We start from the raw sequence: 24,018 nt of genomic DNA, 5'->3' as shown, positions 1-24,018 counted from the left end.
TTATAGTCAATGAGGGTTAAGACAATGATTATATACAGGGTTATTGCATGATAAAAAATGCTGTTTTTATTAAAAATTATGTTGGGATTGTCATCATGTAGGAAGATGTAATTGTTTTTTTAGGGTTGTATAACTGAAGTATACATGACATGAGATCTATGTTTTGCTAAAAGATACGTGGCAATGCATTAAGAAAAAAAAGGATAACTAGTGAAAATGAATCAAAATCATAATGATTTTTTAATTGAAATGATGAATATACATAAATGTATTCTATTATTTTGTCTACTTTTCTGAATGTTTGAAAAATTTTAAGATAAAATTTTACGTAAAAGGAACTACTACTCTTAGTAATACACAATAATGCCCAGTTAGCCAGTTGAAAAATACGAATAGATCTCTAAAGTCCCAAACAAATTTCTAGATTGCAACTCTTTATATAGCAGGGTTTAATCATGTTTTGGCAATCTCTGACAGACGTTAAAACACCCAGTTAAAAATTGCTCTGCAAATCTGAACAGCTGCAGTAGTCACACTCTCCCCAGCTTGTGGGGTCCTGTACCCTCTTGAGGTAGAAGCTGCAGCAATGTTGCCACATGGCGGTCTGCAGCTCTCCAGAGGGCAGGTGCCACCAACCATCTCCTTATTGAACCCACTGTTTACACACTTGAAAGAAGCAGTCCTTGCCTTCCATACTGCTGCCAAGCTTCTGAGGGATTTTCAGTTTCCGTTATGGAACAGACAGAAATGTTGCATGCAAAGGATGTGTAATATTTTGTGTCCTATATTGATTTAGCCTCCCTCCCTCCCTCCCTTCATTCTTCTTTGCCTCCTTCCCCACCCCCCTTCTATCTTGGAGTTTTATCACCATTTTAAAATTATTTCCATGAGAAATATACTATGAGCTCCAAACAATAGACTTTTTGGTTAACTCATAGAACAGAATTCCATTTATACCCAAAGAACTATCTGTAATTTTTTTAATTTAGGAGTTCAAAATACTGTGAATATGTAGCACTTACATCAGACTACATTCCTATCAAATAAGCCACAAAAGGTATTATCCCACAAATAGAAGTACTAATGACCAGGGATTGGGATGGGAGTAAGTAGAAATAGCCCTGTATTTTACTGGACTCCATTGCTCTGTACTTGGTGGAAAAATATTTGTTAAGAAGAAGAATGGTGATGGATAGAGAACAAGAAAGTGGGGTTTCTCAGCAGTCAGAACATTGAAATCTGATGCTCTGTCCGGGCTTTGTATCTCTGGCAGAGAACCAGATGGAAAAGGAGAAAACTATTTTATCCTTGTTTGTCTCGTTGGTGCCTAGCATATGTTACAAAAACAGACAACAAAAGGGGGTGGAGGAGACTACACTGACCAGCTTCTGTTACCCAGATGCATTTCTGATCCTTGGTCCTGGCATGTGTGCAGCCGGATTTAAAGCCACACAAATGAATCAAAATGAGTGCATTCAGATGATTGGAGCCTTGGCTGAGTGCATTATTATTATTATTTTTTAATGTCAACCACTTTTCCTCAAAGAAAATCTTTTGCTCCTACAGGCTAAAGCATGGTGATATCAATATTGAAAGTTCCCCCCCTTTTTTTTTTAAAGTTAAAAGCCAAGTACAACACAGGCAACCACAGTCAATTTCCTGGTAGTGCCTATGAGGACCTTGGAGCTGAGGAAGACCACCTCGGTGTGGGAGATGATTCATCATTCAGACAGCCCAGTCAGAACCTCTTTTGGAGAAAACTCTTCTACCTCAAAATCATAGAGAAGTCATCAATAATTAATACAGGTTGAGCATAATGACTTAATTATCGCCCACTTTTGCAAATTCAGTCATTTAGCAATTCAACCACATCTAGCTTTGAATAACTTCCTGAAAATATGTTACTGTGGAAATTACTGCAGCTATTCTCATTTTTAGAAAGTTATTTTTTCTGTCTTATTTTTTAAGATTTAGATGAGTTAATTTAAATGATGGAATTTTATAACCTATAGAGGACTTAAAAATCATATGGCCCCATACTCTGTTATTTTTTAAAAAGCATAAAAACCATAGCTCAGAGAAGTTAAATTATTAGTGCAAGTTCAAACAGCTTGGAAGAAGCCCTAGAGTCTTCTTGATTTCAACTCAAGATTCTTTCTGTTTTTCTATTATATTTCTTCTAAGAGATGCAGAAATATTTCCATCAAATAAAAGTAATTTAAACTTTTAGAAGTTTCATGGACAATAACTAAATGCTTTTTTACTGCATTCCAGTCAAAAGAAATCCAAGTATTTATAAAGAACCTAGACACTTCAGATTCTAAACTGCCCCCTCATGGGATTTTAGGTACTTCTAGTGTTTCTTAGGTCCCCAAAGCAAAGCTCTATTTTGTAAGCTGTCATTTTCTGTCAAGGTTTTAGAACCTGAGAACATGGATGCCTAGAAAGGCCATGAATGGGCTTCAGAAAGTCAAGAACACCCTTAAGTGTTATACCAAATTTTATGAATATGTACCGATGGGTATTTTTCTGGGAGGAAACTATTGTTTTCATCATATACTCAAAGGAGTAGATGAGTCCTCAGAGGTTAAGAACCAGTGTTCCAAACAAAGGTCTTTAGATTATTTCTTTGCCCTTCTTATTTATATTGTGTTTTCAGTTTCCATACTATTAAATTTTGGATGCTAATTTCTCAGTGAAACTTCAGAAACTAATATAAACATTTTTTCTGTCTATTTCTTGAAATCATTGTTTTCCAAAAGGATCATTTCTTGAGCTGTTTTTATATGTATAATAATAAATTATTATGAAAATAACAATTGTATGATAATAAGCTTCATCCATTCTATTGATTAAATTTTATCCAGCAGAAGTGCTCTGGATCTTTTGCTGTATTGGTCACAAACTCATTTCTCTCCCCACAGTTTATGGCAAGGGTGGGGAAAACAGTTAAATATAAAAGTAAGAGAACAGGGCCCATAAGACACCGTTATCTTCTTCTCATCATGTCATTGTCCTCATCAAAAATAAAGTGAACTCAAATGAAAGGCTCCTCATAATGAACTAAATGAAACCCAAAACATGTCGAATTCAAAGCTGTTCAATCTCTTCCTCAAGATGAATTTCCAATGTCCTCTTTCTTCGGCCTCAAAGACCTTAACCTCCCATCTCGATCTGTTGGAATCCTGCTGTTCCTTCAAGTCCTACCTAAATTTTGAAACACTCTTCTTTATTTTTCTAATGAGAATTTTGTTTGCCTTTTTCTGAATATGTATTGAGACATCACTAATTTTTATGTCATGCTGTTCTGGTTTCTAGTTATTTGTATTCACTTCCTATACAATGTTGAAAGTTACCTTACTCCCCTTCAAGGTTCTCGCAGTACATGCAACATTGACTTGCATATCGTGACTGCCCAACAAGAGTATATTGAGCAGATTAAATCCACCTCATGGCCCTCCCCACCCTTCTGGCTTTACAGTAGTGGTTCTCAAATGGAGATGACTGTGCTCCCAGGGGACTTTTGGCAATGTCTGGAGATACTTTTGGCTGTCACACTGGAGGAAGTGCTACTGTAATTTAATGAGAAGTGGGTTTTAGCGCTGCTAAACATCCCACAATGTACAGGACAGTAACCCAACATTGATAATGCCCTCTGCTTCATGAGGATACGTGTCTTGCTGTGCTTTAATCTTTTTGCAGTCCCAGAGGGAAGCATTGCAAAATTCCTGTCTTCTAGTTTGGAAATTGGAGGGAGGGGTACATTAGGGAATGAACCTAGTGGTCATTCCCAAGGCTAGAGGCAAAACATGAGTCTGGAGTGCCCTCAGCCTTTAAAGTCCAGAGAGCAAATCCAAACATGATCTGTGATCTAGTGATTGGAAAATTAAGATAAATAGCTAAAATGAAGGGGCCAGAAACCATTAACAACAAACAGACAGACAGACAAAAAAACAGAAAAAGAGAAAATCACAGGGTCCAGATAATGGGATAGTTGAATTCTGGTGATCTTTGGCAGGTGAATTTTTTGAACTATTTTTTTTTTAAAGATTTTATTTATTTATTTGAGAGAGAGAGAATGAGAGAGAGAGTACATGAGAGGGGGGAGGGTCAGAGGGAGAAGCAGACTCCCCGCTGAGCAGGGAGCCCGATGTGGGACTCGATCCAGGGACTCCAGGATCATGACCTGAGCCGAAGGCAGTCGCTTAACCAACTGAGCCACCCAGGCGCCCTTTGAACTATTTTTTATGTTCTCTCAGTATAGGTTTGTGAGGGCTTCAGTTTCAGTTAAAAGGAGCCAGAGATACAAAATACAGTTTCCGTATCACCAAATGATTCTGAAATGTCTTTCTAGAGTTCTTATAACCCTTCTCCCCCCTTGCCCTGCAGTCGCATTTTGAATGAGTTGAATGACTTAGAGGCTTAAAGGTTAGTGAAACTTCCATTGTATCTAGGTTACCGGGCAGGAATAATTTCGCCCTAGAAATTGATAAAGTAAGTACATGTGGTAAATCAAATAATTAAGTGTCCACTACAAATTGGTTGCAATTAATTCCTTCCACAGTGTAGCTCTCAGGAGTTTTCTGATTACCCTACATCACCTGAAAAACACACCTCTGTAGGTCTTTCCAATTGAAATTGAAAAATCACTTAGAATTGAACTCTGTAAAGCATCAAAATAAATGTTCTAAATTAATGTACTGTCTGAAATTATTTCTTATAAAATTAACATATTCTATTCTATACATTTCTTAGTTATTTTCACTGATTCTTCTAATTGGGAAATATTGACTGTTTAGGTTTTCGTAGTTCACTTAAGAGTGCAGAAATGATTAACTAATGTACAAGTTGGAGGGGCAGGCTTGCTTTCAACGAATTCAGTTAATTAAAAAAAAATAATTTTGTTTTTATGAATTGCTTGGAAAATTGCCTCTTCTCACCTCACTCTGACTATTGATGTTGAAGAGACTTTCTAAATCCATTTTAAAACAAAACCTCTCAATTCTATTCTTCTGTCTGGGAATGTCACATTATATTTCCACCCTTCAGTTTTTCTACCTGCAAATGGGTACTAAAAATACTGGAATATATTACCGAAAGGCTATAGGAATATTTGTAACCACTTACTTTTCAGAAAGAAAGCATGAGTCTATAGTTAATTATAAATTTCTTTCCAAATAAGACATGCTTACAAATATTCATGCTTCCTGTCTGAGAGGGAAAAAATCATAATAGGGAAAATATGTCCTAAGAAGCATGTGTTTTACAGAATACTCATTAACAATGAATGTGCCTACAATATGATAGATGTTAAGGAGTGACTGGGCTGGGGGTGAAGTGAAATGAAATCTCCATAGTAGGAAAATGCCTGCATTCAGATGAGCATAGGTTATAGGGACACCATTAACTCTAACTAGTCAAGACTTCTTTATAGCATCATGCATGATTAATGTTCCAGGGACCCATACCACTGTGGGCCTCCATGTTTCACTGCAGCCAGTATTTAAGAGAAATACTAAGCCAGTTCTTAATACATTTATCATCTGATAGACAAACCACTGTCATGTTATATTTAACTAAGAATGATAGGCTTGACATACGGTCTGAAAATGGCAAACTTTTCAGGTAGATTAGTCACAAGATTCAATACAAACCCAAACTAAAATTAAATGAACTAATAATTATACCATGATCAGTTGTTTATTTTGTTGTAACTTACCTTCCTTCCTTCCCTCTTTTCTTTCTTTTTCTTTCCTTCTTTTAACTATCTATCTATCCATCAACTAAGCATGTTTGCATGTACACTTATAAATAAAAAATTTGAAAAATCTTTTATTTGGAAAGAGCTTTACAATAACTATAGGATTATGCACATCTTTTTAAAAGTAAGTGGTTATAAATATTTCCATGACCTTTCAATTATATATTCTAGTGTTATAGCTGTATTTACTCATAGAAAATCTGGAGGACAAATATATCAATGTATACACATAAATTTATCCTTATTAAATATATTTATCATATATACTAAATATGTATTTGAATGCCAATCAACTATTTTAACTACCAAATTACCAATATGGGTTTTCTATTAGCATTGGAAGTTTTCAGATCATTAAAATCTGTATTTATAAATTTTTATCGAAGTTTCTTACTAAAAGATAGTTGCATAACAAGCCCACCAAGTAGTCCCTTGTCAGCCAGTCCATTCATTCTGGGCAAAGACTTATTGAATTTCTCTGGACTTAACTAGGTTTTAGAGGTAAAAAGAAATGAACTGATACACAGGCACTTCCTGCAGGAAGCTTATTTACAGTCCAGTGGACTCTTCAACGGAAAGTTAGAACTACTTCAGAAAAAAAGGTTTTATAAAAAGTTTTCTTTTTCAAAAATTTTGTGTACTCTTGAGAAAGATGAGAAATGCATTCATTTTTTTTTTTTTTCCTTTTCTGGTACCATTGCACAGTACAGATATTTGTACTTAGAATCCAGTTGAATTTATAATTGGCATAGAATAACCTAATAAGAAGAAAATTGAGTTCTTTTCTAGGTCAAAAGCTAAAAATTACCTTTAGTAAAAATATATGCTTTTATCTAGACCCCTAGAGTGCAGCTTTGCAAAAAATCCCACTGAGGCTCCTGGAGAACACTGTAGAGAGTTTTCTTTTGTTCATAAGCTTCTTCAACAGTCACTATGCGAGGTCCATTTATTTAAGAGGTATTTATTGAGTGTTTATTTTATGAAAAGTCCTATGTTAAGATCTTTTGAGAGATCACAAAGTGGAAAGGGATTTACAATTTAGTTGCAGATAATTTAACTTATTCTTAAAGTTACAATGAATGACGATGTCAGTTGTTATTGTTTGAAAATATATAAGAATACGTTTTTTACTATCAATAAATTCTACAGCAATTCCTCATTTAAAGTTTGAGGAAAAGAATAAATTCCATGAACACTACAAGTTAACATATTAAAATAATTTTACTTCTTGTCCTGAATTAGTTGATTTTTAAATACTCATTATTCTTCTTGTTAAAAACTTAATCAATCTGAACATTTATGGATAAATTTATATTGTAGAGCATCTGGTGATGAAATGTAAAAATAAAATCTTAATTACCTCCCCCACTAGTTCTGCTATGTTAATTCAAGACAACACACTCAAGTATTTAGACAGATGGCTGTGGCGGCCATATTAACCTCTGATTTCTCTACAGGGAAGCAAGAGAAAGCAGAGCTCTTAGGATGTGTGCTTGTCTGCCTAGTTTCACACTTTGAAATCCTCGACAAATGCTGATTTATTCACAGCCAAATGTTTTCCTATCTGATTAGGCAGCTTTCTACTTCAGTAAGCATGTAATATGGAGGTAACTGAATTTCCACACTGAGGAGTGAAAAAACAATATTTATAGTTTGGAAATAAAACAATCTGGAGGAATCAGGACTGTTAGGATCATAAAGAGCTTCATAGGGAGTAAATTTCTGATGAATCTATATCATAGGGTTAAAGAGTTAAAAGCTTAGTTTTAAAAAGAATGAGACTAGGCTATGTTTATACAATAAACAGCAGTTTTAAAGGACTGCGTTCATAATCAATTATCTTGAAGGCTGATTCTTGTCACTTATGATTGTATTATTCCTCAAACAAGAGGACAAGAGCTAGACAAGTTAGCATTTTATTTGAATTTGTCTCGGCTTACATTTTAAATAACACTTTTGACTTCTCCTTGGAAAAATGCATGCAAGTGGCTACTGAATGTGTTCCTCCAAAAAGTGGTGGATTCCAAGGGACTTTCTTTTTTTAAAACACCAATTAAATTGACAGAAGGGAAACAGGAAACATTCATAAGCATAACCATATAAAACTTCATTCTAGTGTAACAAAAATTTTATATTTACCAGTCTGGGTATTCAGGGAAAAAAGAACCACATTATTATCAGTAGTAGAAACATTATGTTAAAAAAAGGTAGCTAATAACCTGAGGGGTTAAGTAGACTTTGTTTAAATATCCAATCCAGGCAGTCTTATAATACATGCTCCAAATACATAACTCATTCTTTTTTTTTTTTTTAAAGATTTTATTTATTTAATTGACAGAGAGATAGCGAGAGCAGGAACACAAGCAGGGGGAGTGGGAGAGCGAGAAGCAGGCTTCCTGCCGAGCAGGGAGCCCGATGTGGGACTTGATCCCAGGACCCTGGGATCATGACCTGAGCCGAAGGCAGACGCTTAACGACTGAGCCACCCAGGCGCCCTACATAACTCATTCTAAAACTCACTACATTTTGATTATTATTATAGTAATATTTCCAGTTTCAGGTACAGCTTCTACATTCATTAATCAACAAATATTAATGTATTACTATGTACCTGGAATTATCTAAGCATTAGATACTTCCATCAATAAAACATATAAATCTGCATTACAGAATTTATAATCGCATATGACAGATCTCCTAATTGTTATCCTTTATAAATTTTGGTGTGTTAAAAAATATTAGCAAAGGGGTACCTGGGTGGCTCGGTTGGTTAAGCGACTGCCTTCGGCTCAGGTCATGATCCTAGAGTCCCGGGATCGAGTCCTGCATTGGGCTTCCTGCTCGGCAGGGAGTCTGCTTCTCCCTCTGACCCTCCCCCCTCTCATGCTCTCTCTATCTCATTCTATCTCTCAAATAAATAAATAAAAAAATAAATAAATATTAGCAAGTACTAATCTTTCAAAGTCAAATATAAAATGGATTTTCAGTCAGTAGATTAGAAGCTATAAGTATTTGTCTCAATTTCATTTGCCCTGTTTTCATGTGCATACTTTCCTTCTAAGAACAAGCTAAAGTGTATCCCCTCCACTTGTCTCTTCAGGATTTTTTTAAATTAGCACATCCTGTCTTAGTTCAGGATGTTATAACTAAATACAATATACTGGATGGCTTAAAAAACAAACATTTACTTCTCACAGTGATGGAGGCTAGGAGGTCCAAGATCAAGGTGCCAGAAGATTCAATGTTTGGTAAGAGCTACCTTCTTACTGAGTCCTCTCTCTCATGTCTCTTCTTACAAGGGCACGAATCCATCATAAGGACTCCACTCTCATGACCTGATTACCTCCTAAAAGCCCCGTTTTCAAATATTATTACATTTGGGATTACGCCTACAACACAGGAATTTGAAGGAGCACAATTCAGTCCTCTCTAAGTCTAGGCTATGAGCACTTGTTTCTCCTGCTCCTCTCCAATACACACATATATTGTAAAAAGTCTAGTTAACAAGATCAGTTCATTCGTTAATTAAAAAGATATTTGTTGATGGTCATCCAAGTTCAAGACAATGGGAAAACAAAGATGAGTAAAACATAGTTTTGCCTTCAAGAAGTTTATTGTCAGTCCCCATATTCATGGTGCTCAAGCTTCCTAATATCAATGTTGCAGATTCCTACCCTCGCTCAGAAGAGATTTATTAATATTCTATGGTTCTTAGAAGGGGTCTATCATTCTATATCTTGAATAAGCACCCAAATAATTCTGATACATGCATGTGACCCATCCAACTGTGCCTTTATGTACCAATTCTAATATGTAGTCTTATGCCTTTTTCATAATAACTACCATAATAACTAGTATTACCTTCCTGACTATACACCTAACATATTTTAACCAACTGAGCCACCCAGGCGCCCTCCACTTAACATATTTTATTAAGCCTCACCACACTCTTATGGGTTAGTATGATTACCTTCACTTACTAGATTAGAAAGCAGGGTCAGAGAATTTAAATAGCTTTACTAAATATTCACACCCATCCTTCAGCAAGCATTTCTTGAGATTCCATTATGCAGGAACCCTTTTAGGTTCTGCAGACACAATAGTGTACAAATCTCTAACGGAGGATAGATTTCTCTTTGATTACACAACTTATACTCTTAGACATCATGTCTTATTACTCTCTTGTTCTTAAAATATTCTTCTTTTCAATTCTGTTAGGAGGTTCCCAACATATTCCTTGTGCCAGAAAACCTCAAATTCCAGTTCTTTCACAATAGACATTTTAAAATAATGATCTATGAATTTTTAGAGAGTCTACTGATGAGCTTCAGGAAACTCAATAAAATTATTTTTTTATATAAAGTTTTTTCCTTTAGGAAAGAATCCTAGACTCTAACAGATTCTTGAAGGAAGAAATGATCCTCAAAACGATAGTAACAAGCGATGTCAATTCAGGTCAGCAGGCTAGAGTAGTCTCTTTGTCTGGCACAGAGTACGCACTCAAGAACTATTTTTTTTTTAATATATGAATTTCAAAGAGATTTGCATTATCTAATACATTTGGGAAAACACTACAAAATTATACACGAATAAGTTGAGGGTGAATTATCTTAAAAGGTAACTATAGAACAGAACAAAAGATCACTTCTAGAGAGACCATGTATAGGACTTGAAGACAGTCTACAAAGGAGGTCAAAGAGTTAAAGGTGACATCAAGATTTGATCATGACGTTGACTTGAAGTAGCATTGGAAGTAAAGAAGAAGAGCAGCTAATTTGAGTCATGATGAAATACATTTTAAACATGTTAACTCTGGGTAGTGTTAAGTATTCCTGTGAATATGTTAAGTGAGACACAGGAAACACTGACCTTAAATCCGTAAGAGAGTTAGCATTAGAGCTACAGACTATGTAATTACTTAGAGACAATATGAAAATGGTGAAGTAAATTAAATTCTAAAGAAGGAAGAGTATTAAGAAGAGAGAACTGGAACCTGAAATTCAGAGAGGAATAAAAGGGACTATGGGAGTAAACAAACAAAAGTGCTGTGAAATGTCTCAGCTTACTTCCAGGACACAAGGCTTATTAGGTACTACTGAAATAAGCACCTGATAGACAAGAAGCATGAAATTTGATGTTTGCTAAAATAAGTATTTTTCAAAAACATTTGTTTTAAAATATAACTACTTCTTCCTCAAAATTCCTTAAAATTCTAAAAGATACATGATCATAACCCTTAAAAATTTATATTATATTAGGGGAGATACAGCATAGCTGTATTCCAAATATAAGTACAAATAAGGATACACATAACAAATTTATTTATTTATTATCAATAAGAGATATCTGTTTATTTAAACACTGCTATATGTATTTATTAAAGTTTCTATGTATATATGTACTTATATACACAAACATATGTTCACATAATAGATGAGCCATATTTTGTTTTTTGCTATCAAGGAACTCAGAATAATGGGAGAAACAGAGCTTAGCAACAAATACAATATAGAAGTGTAAGAAATAAACCTCAGCATTATTAACTGGATGCTTTTCATAAGCAGGAACCAATGTGTTATAACATTCATGTCCCCCAACAGAGCTTACTCTCATTCATTAACTGCCAATAGGGAAATAGAAATAAACACAGCAGTAATGTAAAGAAAATGCACTTATAGAGTTAAGTAGGAGGTGAAAAAAGACATTCTGAAGGAAATGGTAATTGAGTTGCATCATGAAGAATGTTTGGAAAAGGTCATCAACAAAGAGAGCATGTATAAGTACAGAAAATGAATAAGCGTTTGGTGTGCTTGAGAGCAAAATGTTGTGTGGTTTAGCTGGAGCATCTGACTAACGGGATGAGAATGGAGAGGTAAGCAAGGGTCATATTCTAAGAAACCTGAAATCCATTCATGAATTTAAGGTATTTGATTTTGTCTTGGAGGCAGCAAAAAGCCATTCAAAACTTCCTTTTGTGGATATTTGTTCTCATGTTGGCAGTGCCTGATATAATTGGGTTTCTAAAATCATCACCATGTTTGTTGCATGCAAATATTTGGAAGAGAAGAGAGTCTGTAGGAACAGAAAAGAATAAAATTCTATCATAACCATCTATGTAACTGATAGAAGGAGCAAAAGCTAAGGTGAGATAACAGAATGGAAAGGTTAAGAGAGATCAAAGAGCTGTTTAGGAGGAAAACGAGTGTGTAATACTTTAAAAGAGTGAAAGGATGAGCTACTAAGAATTATGCCAGGAAAATAGACATATATTGGGGTTGTTCCAGGTAATCCGGGTCATCTCTAAGAAATGTAAAATCAGTGACACCAGATTTCAGAGGGGGAAAGGAAAAAATAGTTTACCAGGTTTTGAATCACATATCTACTACTAATTAGCTACAACATTAGGGAAATTATTTAATCTCCTGATACTTTAATTTCTTCTCTTTGAATTGGGACAAGAGGATTGTATGATGCTTAAATAAGCAAATCTTATTTTTAAAGATTTTTTATTTATTTGAGAGAGAAAGAGAGAGAGGGAGAGAGCGTGCACAAGCAGAGGAGAGGGGCCGAAGGAGAGGGAGAAACAGGCTCCCAGCTGAGCAGGGAGTCCCACGTGGAGCTCGATCCCACTGGGATCATGACGTGAGCCAAAAGCAGACACTTAACCAACTGAGCCACCCAGGCGCCCCCCAAAAAACAAATCTTACGAAATACTTAGCAGTGACCGACACATGGTCTGAGCTACATAGGTACTTACTCTTAATAGAAGAGACACTTTATGAAGAACAAATTTGAGTTGGGCCTTAAAGAATGTATAGAATAGCAAAATGTAGAAAACATAGAAGAAGAGAAACAGTAATGATTATATAGCAGATGTATTTGGGAAATGGAAAATAGTCAACTTTAACCGAAATGCACAGAATGGAAAGAAACAGGATGTACACAGGAAATCTATCTGAAGGCAGTGCATGAGAAGCATAAAATTAAAGCAATTTAGACTTTGCTCATCAAGCAACTGAACATCACCAAAGGATTTTCAGTAAGACTAACCTCTGAGGATAGATTAAATTTTAAGAGGGACAAGTAGAAGTGTATAAAGGTCACACAGTAATTTGGTCCAGACAAGATTACAACTGAGTTCTGTCTTAACTAACCAATAGCTTTGATCTTCTTTCACTGTGCCATATGGGTTATTTATGAACCCTGTTGCCTCCCATCATGGTACACTGAGATATAACCAAATAAATACATTGTTTGAAGAGGAAGGGTGATAAGTAGGTGATGGCCAAAACATAAGCTCTGAAGCCAGATGTGTTACCTTATATAAACTGCAGAATCTCAATATTCTTAGCTTTAAAAAGGATAGTGTTTGCTCACGAAGTTGGTGAATATAAAAGTTCCAGTTCTCTGAAATTGTCTATTAAATTTCCGGGATAGTTTCCTGCTACGTGTACTTCTACCATGTACCCTTAAAATAAAGCCTCGTTGACTGAGGTTATTTGAACTTATATTCATTCTTTACAAATTATAAATTTTTAATTGACCTTTAGTGATTAAAATTATTTTATGGGAATTAAATAAAATTTTTTTGCTTAGAACATATTGGATGTTTAATACATGGTGGCTATTATAACATTAAGATGAGAAATGGATGAGAACAAGGAATCTGGAGCCTTACTACTTGGTACAAAGCCCAGGTTTGACACTTACCAGTCCTATGATGCAGGACAAGTTACTTAGTATACTTAATTTGAGGAAATAGTATTACCTGTTCTATAGACTTGTTCGGAAGATTTAATGAGATAGTATTTGTTAAAACGCTTAAAATACTTCCTGAAAAAGTGAGTTCTGGATAAGTAAATGACATACAAAATGAAATAAATACGAGACAAATAAACAGAAATGTAATCTCTTCATATTTTTCCTTGGGACATATCAGACCAATGACAAATATCAGTAACTGAGAATTGGCGGCTTGGAATGACTGAAACTGTTTAGTCTTCTAAAATTCAGTCATTTTTAAATATCTTTTGAGCTACTTTTCCTTCATCCAGAATATTGTATCTCATTGTTCCAGTCTTTAATTTTTTTTTTGTCCATGTTATTACATGCAAGACTATGAATGAAATAGGCACTCAATGGATGTCTGTGGAATATAATAACTGAAATATTTTAAAAGATATATTGAATTTGACAAGCTTCATAATTTTCTACTTTGATTAGTTCCTGAATTAGAAAAAAAAAGATTATGACAAAAAAAACCTGAATAATGCATTTCATGATCAGAATCTCAAACTCATAAAGATATACATTTTTCTAAAGCAAATTCATGCATTATTTCCTTAAGTCTAAAATCCAACTGCATTTATTCATATTAACAATTCATACTAACCAAAATATGGACTGCATTAAAATTACAAGTTATAAAATGTACATGAATAATCATAAGGATAGCTAGGAATGGTTAGTAAGTGACATAAATTAAAATAGGTATCTAGATTGCAGAAAAGACAAGAACAATAACAATAGTACAGCAAATATCTAATCTTATAGTTTAGAATATGAACTATATTTTTTAATACTCAATACTGTGTATTTTTATTATCTTTATTTTATATAAGAAGAAAATAAGGCACAGGAAGGTAAACTGTCCAAGGTCATAGTAATAGTAATAAATGAAGTCAGGACTTGAACTCAGGCAATATAATCCCTGAGGCCACAAAAGGAAAACACAGTTTACATTATGTAAATAGTATTACTTACTTTTCTTTTCTTTTCTTTTCTTTTTAAAGTAAACTCTACACCCAACATGGGGCAGGAACTCACGATCCTGAAATCAAGAGTCCCATGTTCTATGGACTGAGCCAGCCAGGTGCCCCTACTTTTACTATTATTTTTTTAAATTTTATTTATTTATTTTAGATAGAGAGAGAGAGCACAAGCTTGGGGGCGGGACAGAGGGAGAGGGAGAAGCAGGCTCTCCACTGAGCAAGGAGCCTGACCTGGGGCTCCATCCCAGGACCCTGATATCGTGACCTGAGCTGAAGGCAAGCACTTAATTGACTGAGCCACCCAGGTGCCCCACTTTTATTATGTTTTAAAAAAAGCAATTGAGATGAATAACTATGTGTTACAATATTCATATTTAAGTTTTAATAATTGTAGTATGTGAAATATTCAAGAATATCTTCCCAAGTGTCATCTTTATGCAAAATAAATATTAATTTGTTAATGAAAAAGCTTTGTCAACTAGCTTAATAATTATAATACATTTCCCATCTACACAAAGAACAAAACAGAAATCTGAGATAAACATGTTTCTCTGCAATCATGACTTAAAATTCACGTTACAAATATTATATATTTTATATATAATGGTTTAATAAAATGATAGGATGAAATAGATAAACGTACTTAAACTACATTTTTACGCAAGACTGGGTCTTGGTAGACTCCATAAGATTTTGAAGAACAGATCAATACTGCTAGACTTCCATGAAAATCCAACTTAATGTTGGATACAAAAGGGCCGTAAGCAAACCACTCTATTAGTTGTGTGAAGAAGTGAGATCTAAATCTCGGCTCAGGCTGCTACCACTTTATTGTTTTTGCTACTATAAAGTTAGGTTTTCCTATTATTTTCTGTACCTCCTCATTTCTGTAAACTTCCAGTTCTTATTGTCTCTTCAGTTATGGAGCTTCATAATTCCACTACACATCTCTCACGCTTTCTAATTTTACATGCTGCATTCCTGCAGTTCTCCTATATTCTAATTTCTGCAGATGTTGATTCTATAGGTGTGATATCTATATCCCCAGAGAAAAGATCTGATTGGGACAGTTGTTTGAATATAGTACTGCAGATGAGAAGAATTTGTGTTCCTCACACCTCGCCAACTAGAGCTCTGAGGGCAGTGTTTGTGCTTAGTGGATATAGTTAGCTCAGCAGGCTTCTAAGAGGATGAGGGCCCTAGGGCATGTCCTGATGGCAAGGAGAAGGGGGTGAGAGTGGGAAGAGCTGAAGAGGAAGTGCCAGTCTCATCGAGCTAGGATCAGAAATCGAAATTTGAGACTGCGGGAGTGACTGGAAACTGAAATGTTTCTTTCCTGTAAAGGAAGGACCCACAGAGTGAGGAGCCACAATCCGCATATGAGTCTCCTGACTCTTGAATTAAGAGTCTTGGCTGACTCTTAAATATTCATACAAATACTCATGTGTAGGAAGAAGCACTAAGGAACCTGCTGAAAAGTTAAGTAGGCAAAAAGCTAGGTAGGTAGAAAGCTAGAAAATTGCCGACGAAGATCTCAACTGCAGCGGGGTGCTCATAAGAGAAAAAGTAGAATGCAAATCCTACTAAGTTAAAGTGCCTTTATAAACACTACAGGCATTTCATTAAAAAACAAAGAAGATATGGGGCACCTGGATGGCTCAGTCAGTTAAGCGTCTGACTTTGGCTCAGGTCAAGATCTCAGGGGCCTGGGATTGAGCCCCCCTCACAATCCAGCCCTGGCGGCAGGGAGCCCCACCTTGAGCCCTGCCTCAGGCTCCATGCTCAGCAGGGAGTCTGCTTCTCCTTCTCTCTTTCTCCCTCTGCCCCTCCCTCTGCTTGTGCTCTCTTTGTTTCTCTCTCAAATAAATAAACGTTTAAAAATCTTTTTTTAAAAAAGGATAGTTCTTGCCCTAAGATTAAAGGCCACCAATTAAAGACCACCAAGGATAATGAATATGCCCCAGGACTAAAGACCCTACTAAAAGTCTCAGGTCCTATCAAAGCCTCCAAAAATGCAGGATAATTAGCTAATTATTTCACTGCCTCCTACAATAAAAATAAGAAAATGTCAGAGGAATATAACAGAATCTAAAATCCTTACAACAAATGTGCCATGGAGATGGGCATATAATAATAATAATAATTTACTAGACATATAGAGAAGAAGGAAAATGTGATCCATAACAAGAAAAATAAGTCAATTGAAGTAGACTTGTACATGACTCAGATGTTGGAATTAACAGATGAGAATTTTAAAATACTTATTAAGATTAAGACTTAAAGGAAAAGACAGCCATTAATGAGTGACAGATACTTTCAGCAGAGAAGCAAAAACTATTTATAAATAAAAATGGAAATTCAAAAATTTAAGGCATAGTATCTGATGTGAGAAATCCACTGAATGGGCTTAAAAGTACATCAGAGAGAGCAGGTGAAAAGGTAGTTAAACCTGAAGATAAATTAATAGAAATTAACCAATCTAAATAAGAAAGTGAAATTTAAGAAATTAGAGAGCATTACTGTGATATGAATCAATATCAAATAGTCTAATAAACATGTATTTTGAGTCCAAAGAGAAGAGAGAGAGAAAGGTGTAGATACAATGTGCAAGGAAATAATGGCCAGATTTGTTTGTTTGTTTCAAAATTGGACCTAAAATATACTATCTGTGAACTCTAAGCAATGAAGCAAAAAGAAAAAAGAGAGAGAGGGAAATATATGGCATAAATAAAGGAAAGAAAGAAAGAAAACTGTCTATTCAGACTACACAATTGTCCATAAGAAAGTCCTGGAGAATTTTTAAACAAATTATTTTATCAATTGTACAAACAAGTCTTCCTATTAAGCTATAATAATCAATAAAGTGAGGGATTGGTATAAGAGGAAACAAATCAATGGAAGAGAATAGAAGTCTAAAATTAGAGCCGATCACATACGGTCAATTTCTTTTCAACAAAGGACTCAGGTAATCTAATGGCTGAAAGAAAGTTTCTATTCTTAAGTGGTGCAATAGTAAATGGGTATTCATAAAAATAATAATCAAAGAGTTCTTAGAGAAAATACAAAAAACCCCACCTAAACTAACCATTAAAAAAAGATAAATTAAACTTCAAAATCCAGTATTTTTTTCAAAAGTAATCAAAAAGAAAATGAGAAAGCATGCTACAGGATAGGGAACTATAATTGAAATACATATATCTGACAGTGGTTTATATCCAGAACCTATAAAGAATTCCAAGTCACTTAGACAAACAACTCAATAAAAAATAAAAGCTTGAACAGGCAGTTTATTAAATCAAATGCATCAATACCCAATAAGTACATGGAATGCTGCCAACATCATCAGTGTTTTGTTATTATTTGGGAAGTATTACCACAAAGAGAGAGCTCCTTGCCCACATTAGAATGGGGAAAATTAACGTTAATATCTCATTCTAATTCTTCTCCCTAGTCATCCCAAATATCTCTCCCCTGGGATAAGAGTTGGCTACCCATGTGTACTTCTAGAAACATTTCATGCATATGTGAACCTATAAAACATATAGTTGTTTTCCCTTTTTTAATATAAATATTAGCATACATTATACATTGTTAGTTTTTGGATATCTGTCCATATTAGTACAGAAAAAGATTGCTCATTTTGTTTGTAACTGCATCATATTCCATTTAGGGGCTTCAGTTTAGCACTATAAAAATCCTTCAAATCTTAAATACCAAAGAATCATTTCTCTTTTATATTTCTTTGCACAAGCATCAACAGATATGTACATGAACAATGATGGTAAATCAAAGGTAACAGATAATGAAAAGGTACTAGATGTTACTATGACAATCATACTGTGTGAATCAACTAATACCCAAATACCATCTAAAATATCAAAAAAAATGACAACATTCCACAACTCTTAACTTTAAAACATGTATTAAATAATAAGTTTTTCCACTTGTCTTTACTAAACTCAGAATAAAAGAGTGTCACTGACTATGTGTTGCAGACACTTTGTATGAATGGACAATAAGCAAAAACGGAGGCAAAAATTAAAGAACAGTACAGTTTATAGTAGAAGGTTTTGTAACTTTAGGATCTATTTTTTCTCTCACATACAATCTTTCAAAAGCATGTTGTTACTGTTTTGCTTTTTTTTTTTTTTTTTAACTTTCTCTCACCCTAACCTGATTGATGACGTGAATGAACCCGTCTTCACGCTGAAAAAATCAGTACCTCCTTAAGGCCAAATCTCCCTCAGAGTGAAAACTGATTTCATGGATGTCAGCAGCCGCGAAACAACTGAAAGAATCAAACCTGCATTGAGGACTATTTGGGGCTCCTTGGCCACCATTGTCATGTGTACCATGGCTGGCATAGTGTTTCTGTGAATGGAGTATGGTTTCTGTGTATTAAGCTTTGAAAACGAGGGCAAGCACACAGTAATAATTTTTTTAAAAGTTAAGTCCTCTCCCCACTCCAGTTCTCGATTCCACTCACTCCCCTCTCCAGAAACAGCCACTGTTAAAAATCTCTTGGTTCTCTTTCCTGTATGATTCTGTTATTTTAAACAAGTGGTAGTATGCTGTCTATAATAATAAATGTAATTAAATGCACACCTGTAAAAAAAATCTTATAAATGTATTCACACCTAATAATGTAATTTAAAATTTCAAAAGCCAAACCTCGATTGCAGAAAGTGTGTTCTTGCTTCCTGTGCAGCTCAACTGCAGTAATTATACATGATACAGTACTTTCAAAAATATGAAGGACAACACAGGTGAAAGGTTGTAATGCGTTGCTTTTGAGTTTGGAAATGAAGCCACCTGGAGGTCCTGAGCTTAAAAGAGATGTCTCACCACTGGCTTTGCCCCACTGCCCCTCTACATACTGCGATGAAACTCAAGCTTACAGACCTCTCAGAGTGGCACAGGAAAAGGCGGAAGTAACTCAGGCACCATTGTTCTGACCCAACATGTGGCTTGACCTGTAGCAGAGCTGCTATAAAAATGTAATTCTCCTTTAACCCCTCCATGTAAATCATCAGAAAGCTTTCCTCTACTGATTTAAACAAATTTGGTCTTTGACCTCTACAGTCAGAACTGGCCTCAACAGCTCTTTCAGATGGTTGTCCTATTGACTGTTTGATGTATGTCAACTGCCATAAAATGCAATGCTGTTTCATCACAGGTTTTCAAATAATGCCACATATGTCCAAAGTCATAGTAACAGTCTCTTTATTCCAAGTAGAGTGGTAGCATGAAATACTGCAGATTAATGAAATAATGCACTTTGTTGTATCAAGCTTTGGTATCGAATGCAGCTGTGATTTGCAGTATTGTTCAACCAGCTGCAACACCTGTCAACATGTTTCTTAACGGAACTTCAAAAGGCTTCCAACAAACGCCAAATGCTTGGGAAGGGTCTCATGTGTATAAGTAAAAATTGTTCTGGGTCTGCGATTTTGGTATTTAAGAACCAGAACAGTACAAGGGTTCATAAAACAATCAGTTGCTTAATGATCTATCTGCAAACATTCAAATCTGACAATTTGAGATACCACAGAAAACCCAAGAAATTATATTTGCTCACTTTTCTGGGGGGAGGGAACCTAAACATATTGAACCCTCTCTAAATAAAACCTAAACTCTAAAATTAAAGCAAGATTTCCAGTCAAATGATATTTTCACAATTTCTTTAAGCATTAAACTTTTTTCAAGGAGTTCCCACTGATTGATATATGTATGTGTAAATATGTACATTAAAATGTATCAATATTGACACATAAATATTGTTTATTATTATATAAATTATAGCATAAAATAATAATTAACATACTAAATTACATATATTTATAAATATATAAAAATTTATATATATATAAATTTGTATCTTTAAGTTGAAATGTATTTCAACATCTTTTGGTAAACAATGTTTAATAAACTGTAATACAGGAAGATACTGTATTGAATATAGTATTAGAATGTTTTGGTACTTAATATTTCAAAAAATTGTTTTATTTAATTGAGACCAACTGGCCTCATTGCTTCTTATAAACTTTGCAATATATATTCAATAAAAAGGAATAAAAATGAACAGATGTTTCTCCTTAAAGAAGGCAGACAAAGATTTCTCTTACACAATAAATCAGCTGCTGGTGGATTTCTAGGACATTGCTTCAGGCTAACTATTTAGGTATAAAACTTAAAAAAAATTAAAGAGAGTTACCTCTGTGTGGATCCAAAATTGGTAGAGAAGATTGAACTGAAGATGAACAGCATATACTGAAGGTGGTACAAAGAGGGCCAGGGGAGAGTAGAATATCTGAAAAATTAAAAATTTTAAAATTTACACATATTAATTCTCAACATAAAATACACTTTTACTAATGGTTCAACATTATGAGCATAAACTTCATGAATACACCTTATTCTTTAGCAAATATACCTTATTCTGTATATTTTATTGCCACATTTGACTTTGCAACATTAATTTTCCACATGGTGATAAAGTTACAGACATGTTGGAACTAAGTCCACCAGACTTTTAGTTCGCATTTAATATTGTCTAATTAAAATAGCATACGTGGTGTGTTATTTCCTTAATCTTGAAAATGTTGGATGTGTTTCCTGGAAGTAAAGAGGTTTTTCTTATACACACAAATACTCACTTTAAGTTAAAAAGAAAAAGAAAGGAACATGTACCTTTATACCTTGACAGTTCCCAAAAACTGTTATTATGACCTGGCATGCTTAGTAATAAAATGAAATTATAATTTAAAAAAGTAACTTCATATAAGAATATAACAAGAATATAAAATATATTTTTTAAATATATTTTTATGTGGTTGATTGAGAGCACGATATGTCCTAATTTTTTCAAAGTTAGTAAGGAAGAAGCTATGATACGATGCCATAGTGGAAACAAAAATTTTAAAGGTCTGTATTTCCTAACAGACGGAAAGGCCTCTGCCTTGGAAAAACAACTTATGCTTAAACCGCAGAACTGGTTAGAATCAACTAATAAGCACAATCTGCTGTGTTCTCCTAATGACTTTGATCTCCAAGAGTGATTTCATGTTGTAAGAAAACATTTCATTAAATGAAACACTAAACAAATAAGAATAAAAGGAATCTTTCCTCCACTTTACACTTCTGATTTTATAGAGTTAATATTTCCAAAAGACTAGCTCTTTTAAAAACATTTCTTCTGAATATTAAATTTTATTTCTAAATTATTGTTAAAGCCTTTGTTCTCAGGTCAGTATCATTTCAACGATGTTTAGTTGTGATGATGCATTTGAAATTGGACGTTTACATAAACCCATCTAGTTTTTGTTTCGAACCCTAAGTCATGAAAAATCTCAACTGTCATCACAAGCAGGATCAGTTTTATTATTTATAAATGTATTATTCAGCAATGGATTGCATTAGTAAGCAACAAAAGAATACTGGGCTCTTTTTCAAGACATCCATTTTAAGTCTGGGTTCTACTACAGAATCTCTCCATGATGTTCAGAAAGTTCTTAAACTTCTCTAGGCTTTAGTTTTCCCAAATGAGTGGTGAAGGAGAAAACCATTTGAAACTTAACCAACCTTTTGGTTCCAAAAGATCTGTGATACTATTTTGAATTTTTTTTTAAATATTTATTTATTTATTTTAGAGAAAGAGAGAGAGAGCAAGCGGCGAGTGGGGGGAGGAGCAGAGGGAGAGAAGCAGACTCCCCACTGGGAGCAGAGCCTGATGTAGGCTAGATCTCATCACCCTGAGATCATGACCTGAGCCGAAATCAAGTCAGCTGATTACCTGACTGAGCCACCGAGGCGCCCCTATTTTGATTTTTTTTAAATATATTCAAATAGCTCTCTTACAACCAGGTTAATAAAAAATATTTGAAACATACATATAGCCTATGATAAAAGTATTTTAAGTTAAAGAGTATTTTGGAATCTTTGAGATGTGAATAAAAATGTAAAACAACTTATCTGGGATGCTTTTATTTGGATAGTTTTATTTGGAAAGAGAGCACATACCAGATGAATATTTATATTTCATTATAATTCCCCAAAGTGTGGAGAAATGGTCCTTTCAGATAGTAACAGCTGTTATGGAAAAGGGGGTTCTATGCTCAACTAAGTTGTGAGGTAGTGACTTAAGTGAAATTTCTTTTGAGAACTTCTCAGAGTCTTCACGATGCTAATGTGAATCACAAGGGTGTTAGCCTATTGAATACTTTCTTAATGTGTTTCCCATAGGATTAGATTTCCTAAAAACAGTTTTGATAAACCAATGTCTCAAATCTTACAAATCAGTAAATATAATTTGCAGAAAACTGGAAAAATGAGCTCAGCGTGAATTTCAAATAAGGAAACTTCTAGTAAGAAATAAAGATAAAGGTCAGGGGATAAGTCACATGAACTACGTGAAAGTTAAATTCTTGTGATTTATATAGTACTATAAAAAATCTAATGATACAACCAAGTTTCTAATTTCTAAAATGGAAAGCAGCTTAGTAAATGTTCGGGTCTGAAAATCCCCACTCATCTTTTCTACTTCACATCTTCACATTTCCAAATTCTTTGTAGTTTTTAAAACAAACTTAAATGTCAGTTCCATCATAAAGCTGGAAATGGTACTACTTTGGGAGGAGAAATTTCTCCTTCCTCAAAGTTGGGTCAGGGGACATTACACTGCTTACCAAATATATCCATTTCTGCTGTGCATTCAACTCATGTCATTCTGATTCCAAGGCTCTTGAGCTTTAAATTTGACTGTCTTCCCTAGGTTATTTTGTTACCTTTTAATAGAGGTCATACATAACCCATTCACAAAGAAGAAAATAACCCAGACCTGTATGTGTGAAGACAGAATGAGGATAGGTCTAGAGGTGACCTTAGGCTAATGGACAGAAGATGAGTGGGTTTTATTCTGCTCAGGTGAATGGAGCAGCCAGGGGTTGTGTGAAGGGGACCATCAACTAGGACATTAAGGAGAAACAAACTGAGGGTTCTAGAGGGGAGGGGAGTGGGGGGATGAGTTAGCCAGGTGATAGGTATTAAAGAGGGCACATACTGAATGGAGCACTGGGTGTTATATGCAAACAATGAATCATGGAACACTACATCAAAAACTAATGATGTACTGTATGGTGATTAACATAACATAATAAAATTAAAAAAGGGGGGGAATATAAGTACCTCAGACTTGCTGAAAGTGTTAGTGTGCCAAGAGATTGGTTTGGACTGTGGGATTCACAGACAGATCTGAGGGAGACTGTGAATCCGCTCGACATCACTACAACAAAGTATGAGCTTCTTGTTTGGAAGCATATGCAATTTTCTAAAGAAACCATCTATAGCTTTCATCAGAAAGTCTCTGGTGAGTCTATGACTCATCACAGCCAAACAAAAGCAAAAAACAAAAGATAATTTAGACTTTGGTCAAAACCACGAGGGGAGCCTTTTAATGACATTCTAAGGAGACTAGATTTATCCCAGGCT

General features: G+C 34.7%; 1 protein-coding gene across 2 annotated transcripts in view; it reads right to left on the bottom strand.

Annotated features, from left to right (window-relative positions):
- AGMO (alkylglycerol monooxygenase) overlaps positions 1–24,018 on the bottom strand; it is a 377,885-nt gene that overhangs the window by 172,972 nt on the left and 180,895 nt on the right. For both annotated transcript variants that reach the window (XM_045864618.3, XM_045864619.3), the window contains one exon: positions 20,747–20,842. In XM_045864618.3, coding sequence (XP_045720574.2) covers positions 20,747–20,842 — 96 coding nt within the window. The remainder of the gene's footprint in view (positions 1–20,746; positions 20,843–24,018) is intronic.

Source organism: Mirounga angustirostris, unplaced genomic scaffold (genome assembly GCF_029215605.1).
Source record: "Mirounga angustirostris isolate CCGP_5_RB_7025 unplaced genomic scaffold, mMirAng1.0.hap1 SCAF_12, whole genome shotgun sequence".
Lineage (NCBI taxonomy): Eukaryota > Metazoa > Chordata > Mammalia > Carnivora > Phocidae > Mirounga > Mirounga angustirostris.
This window is presented reverse-complemented; position numbering and strand designations above follow the sequence as displayed.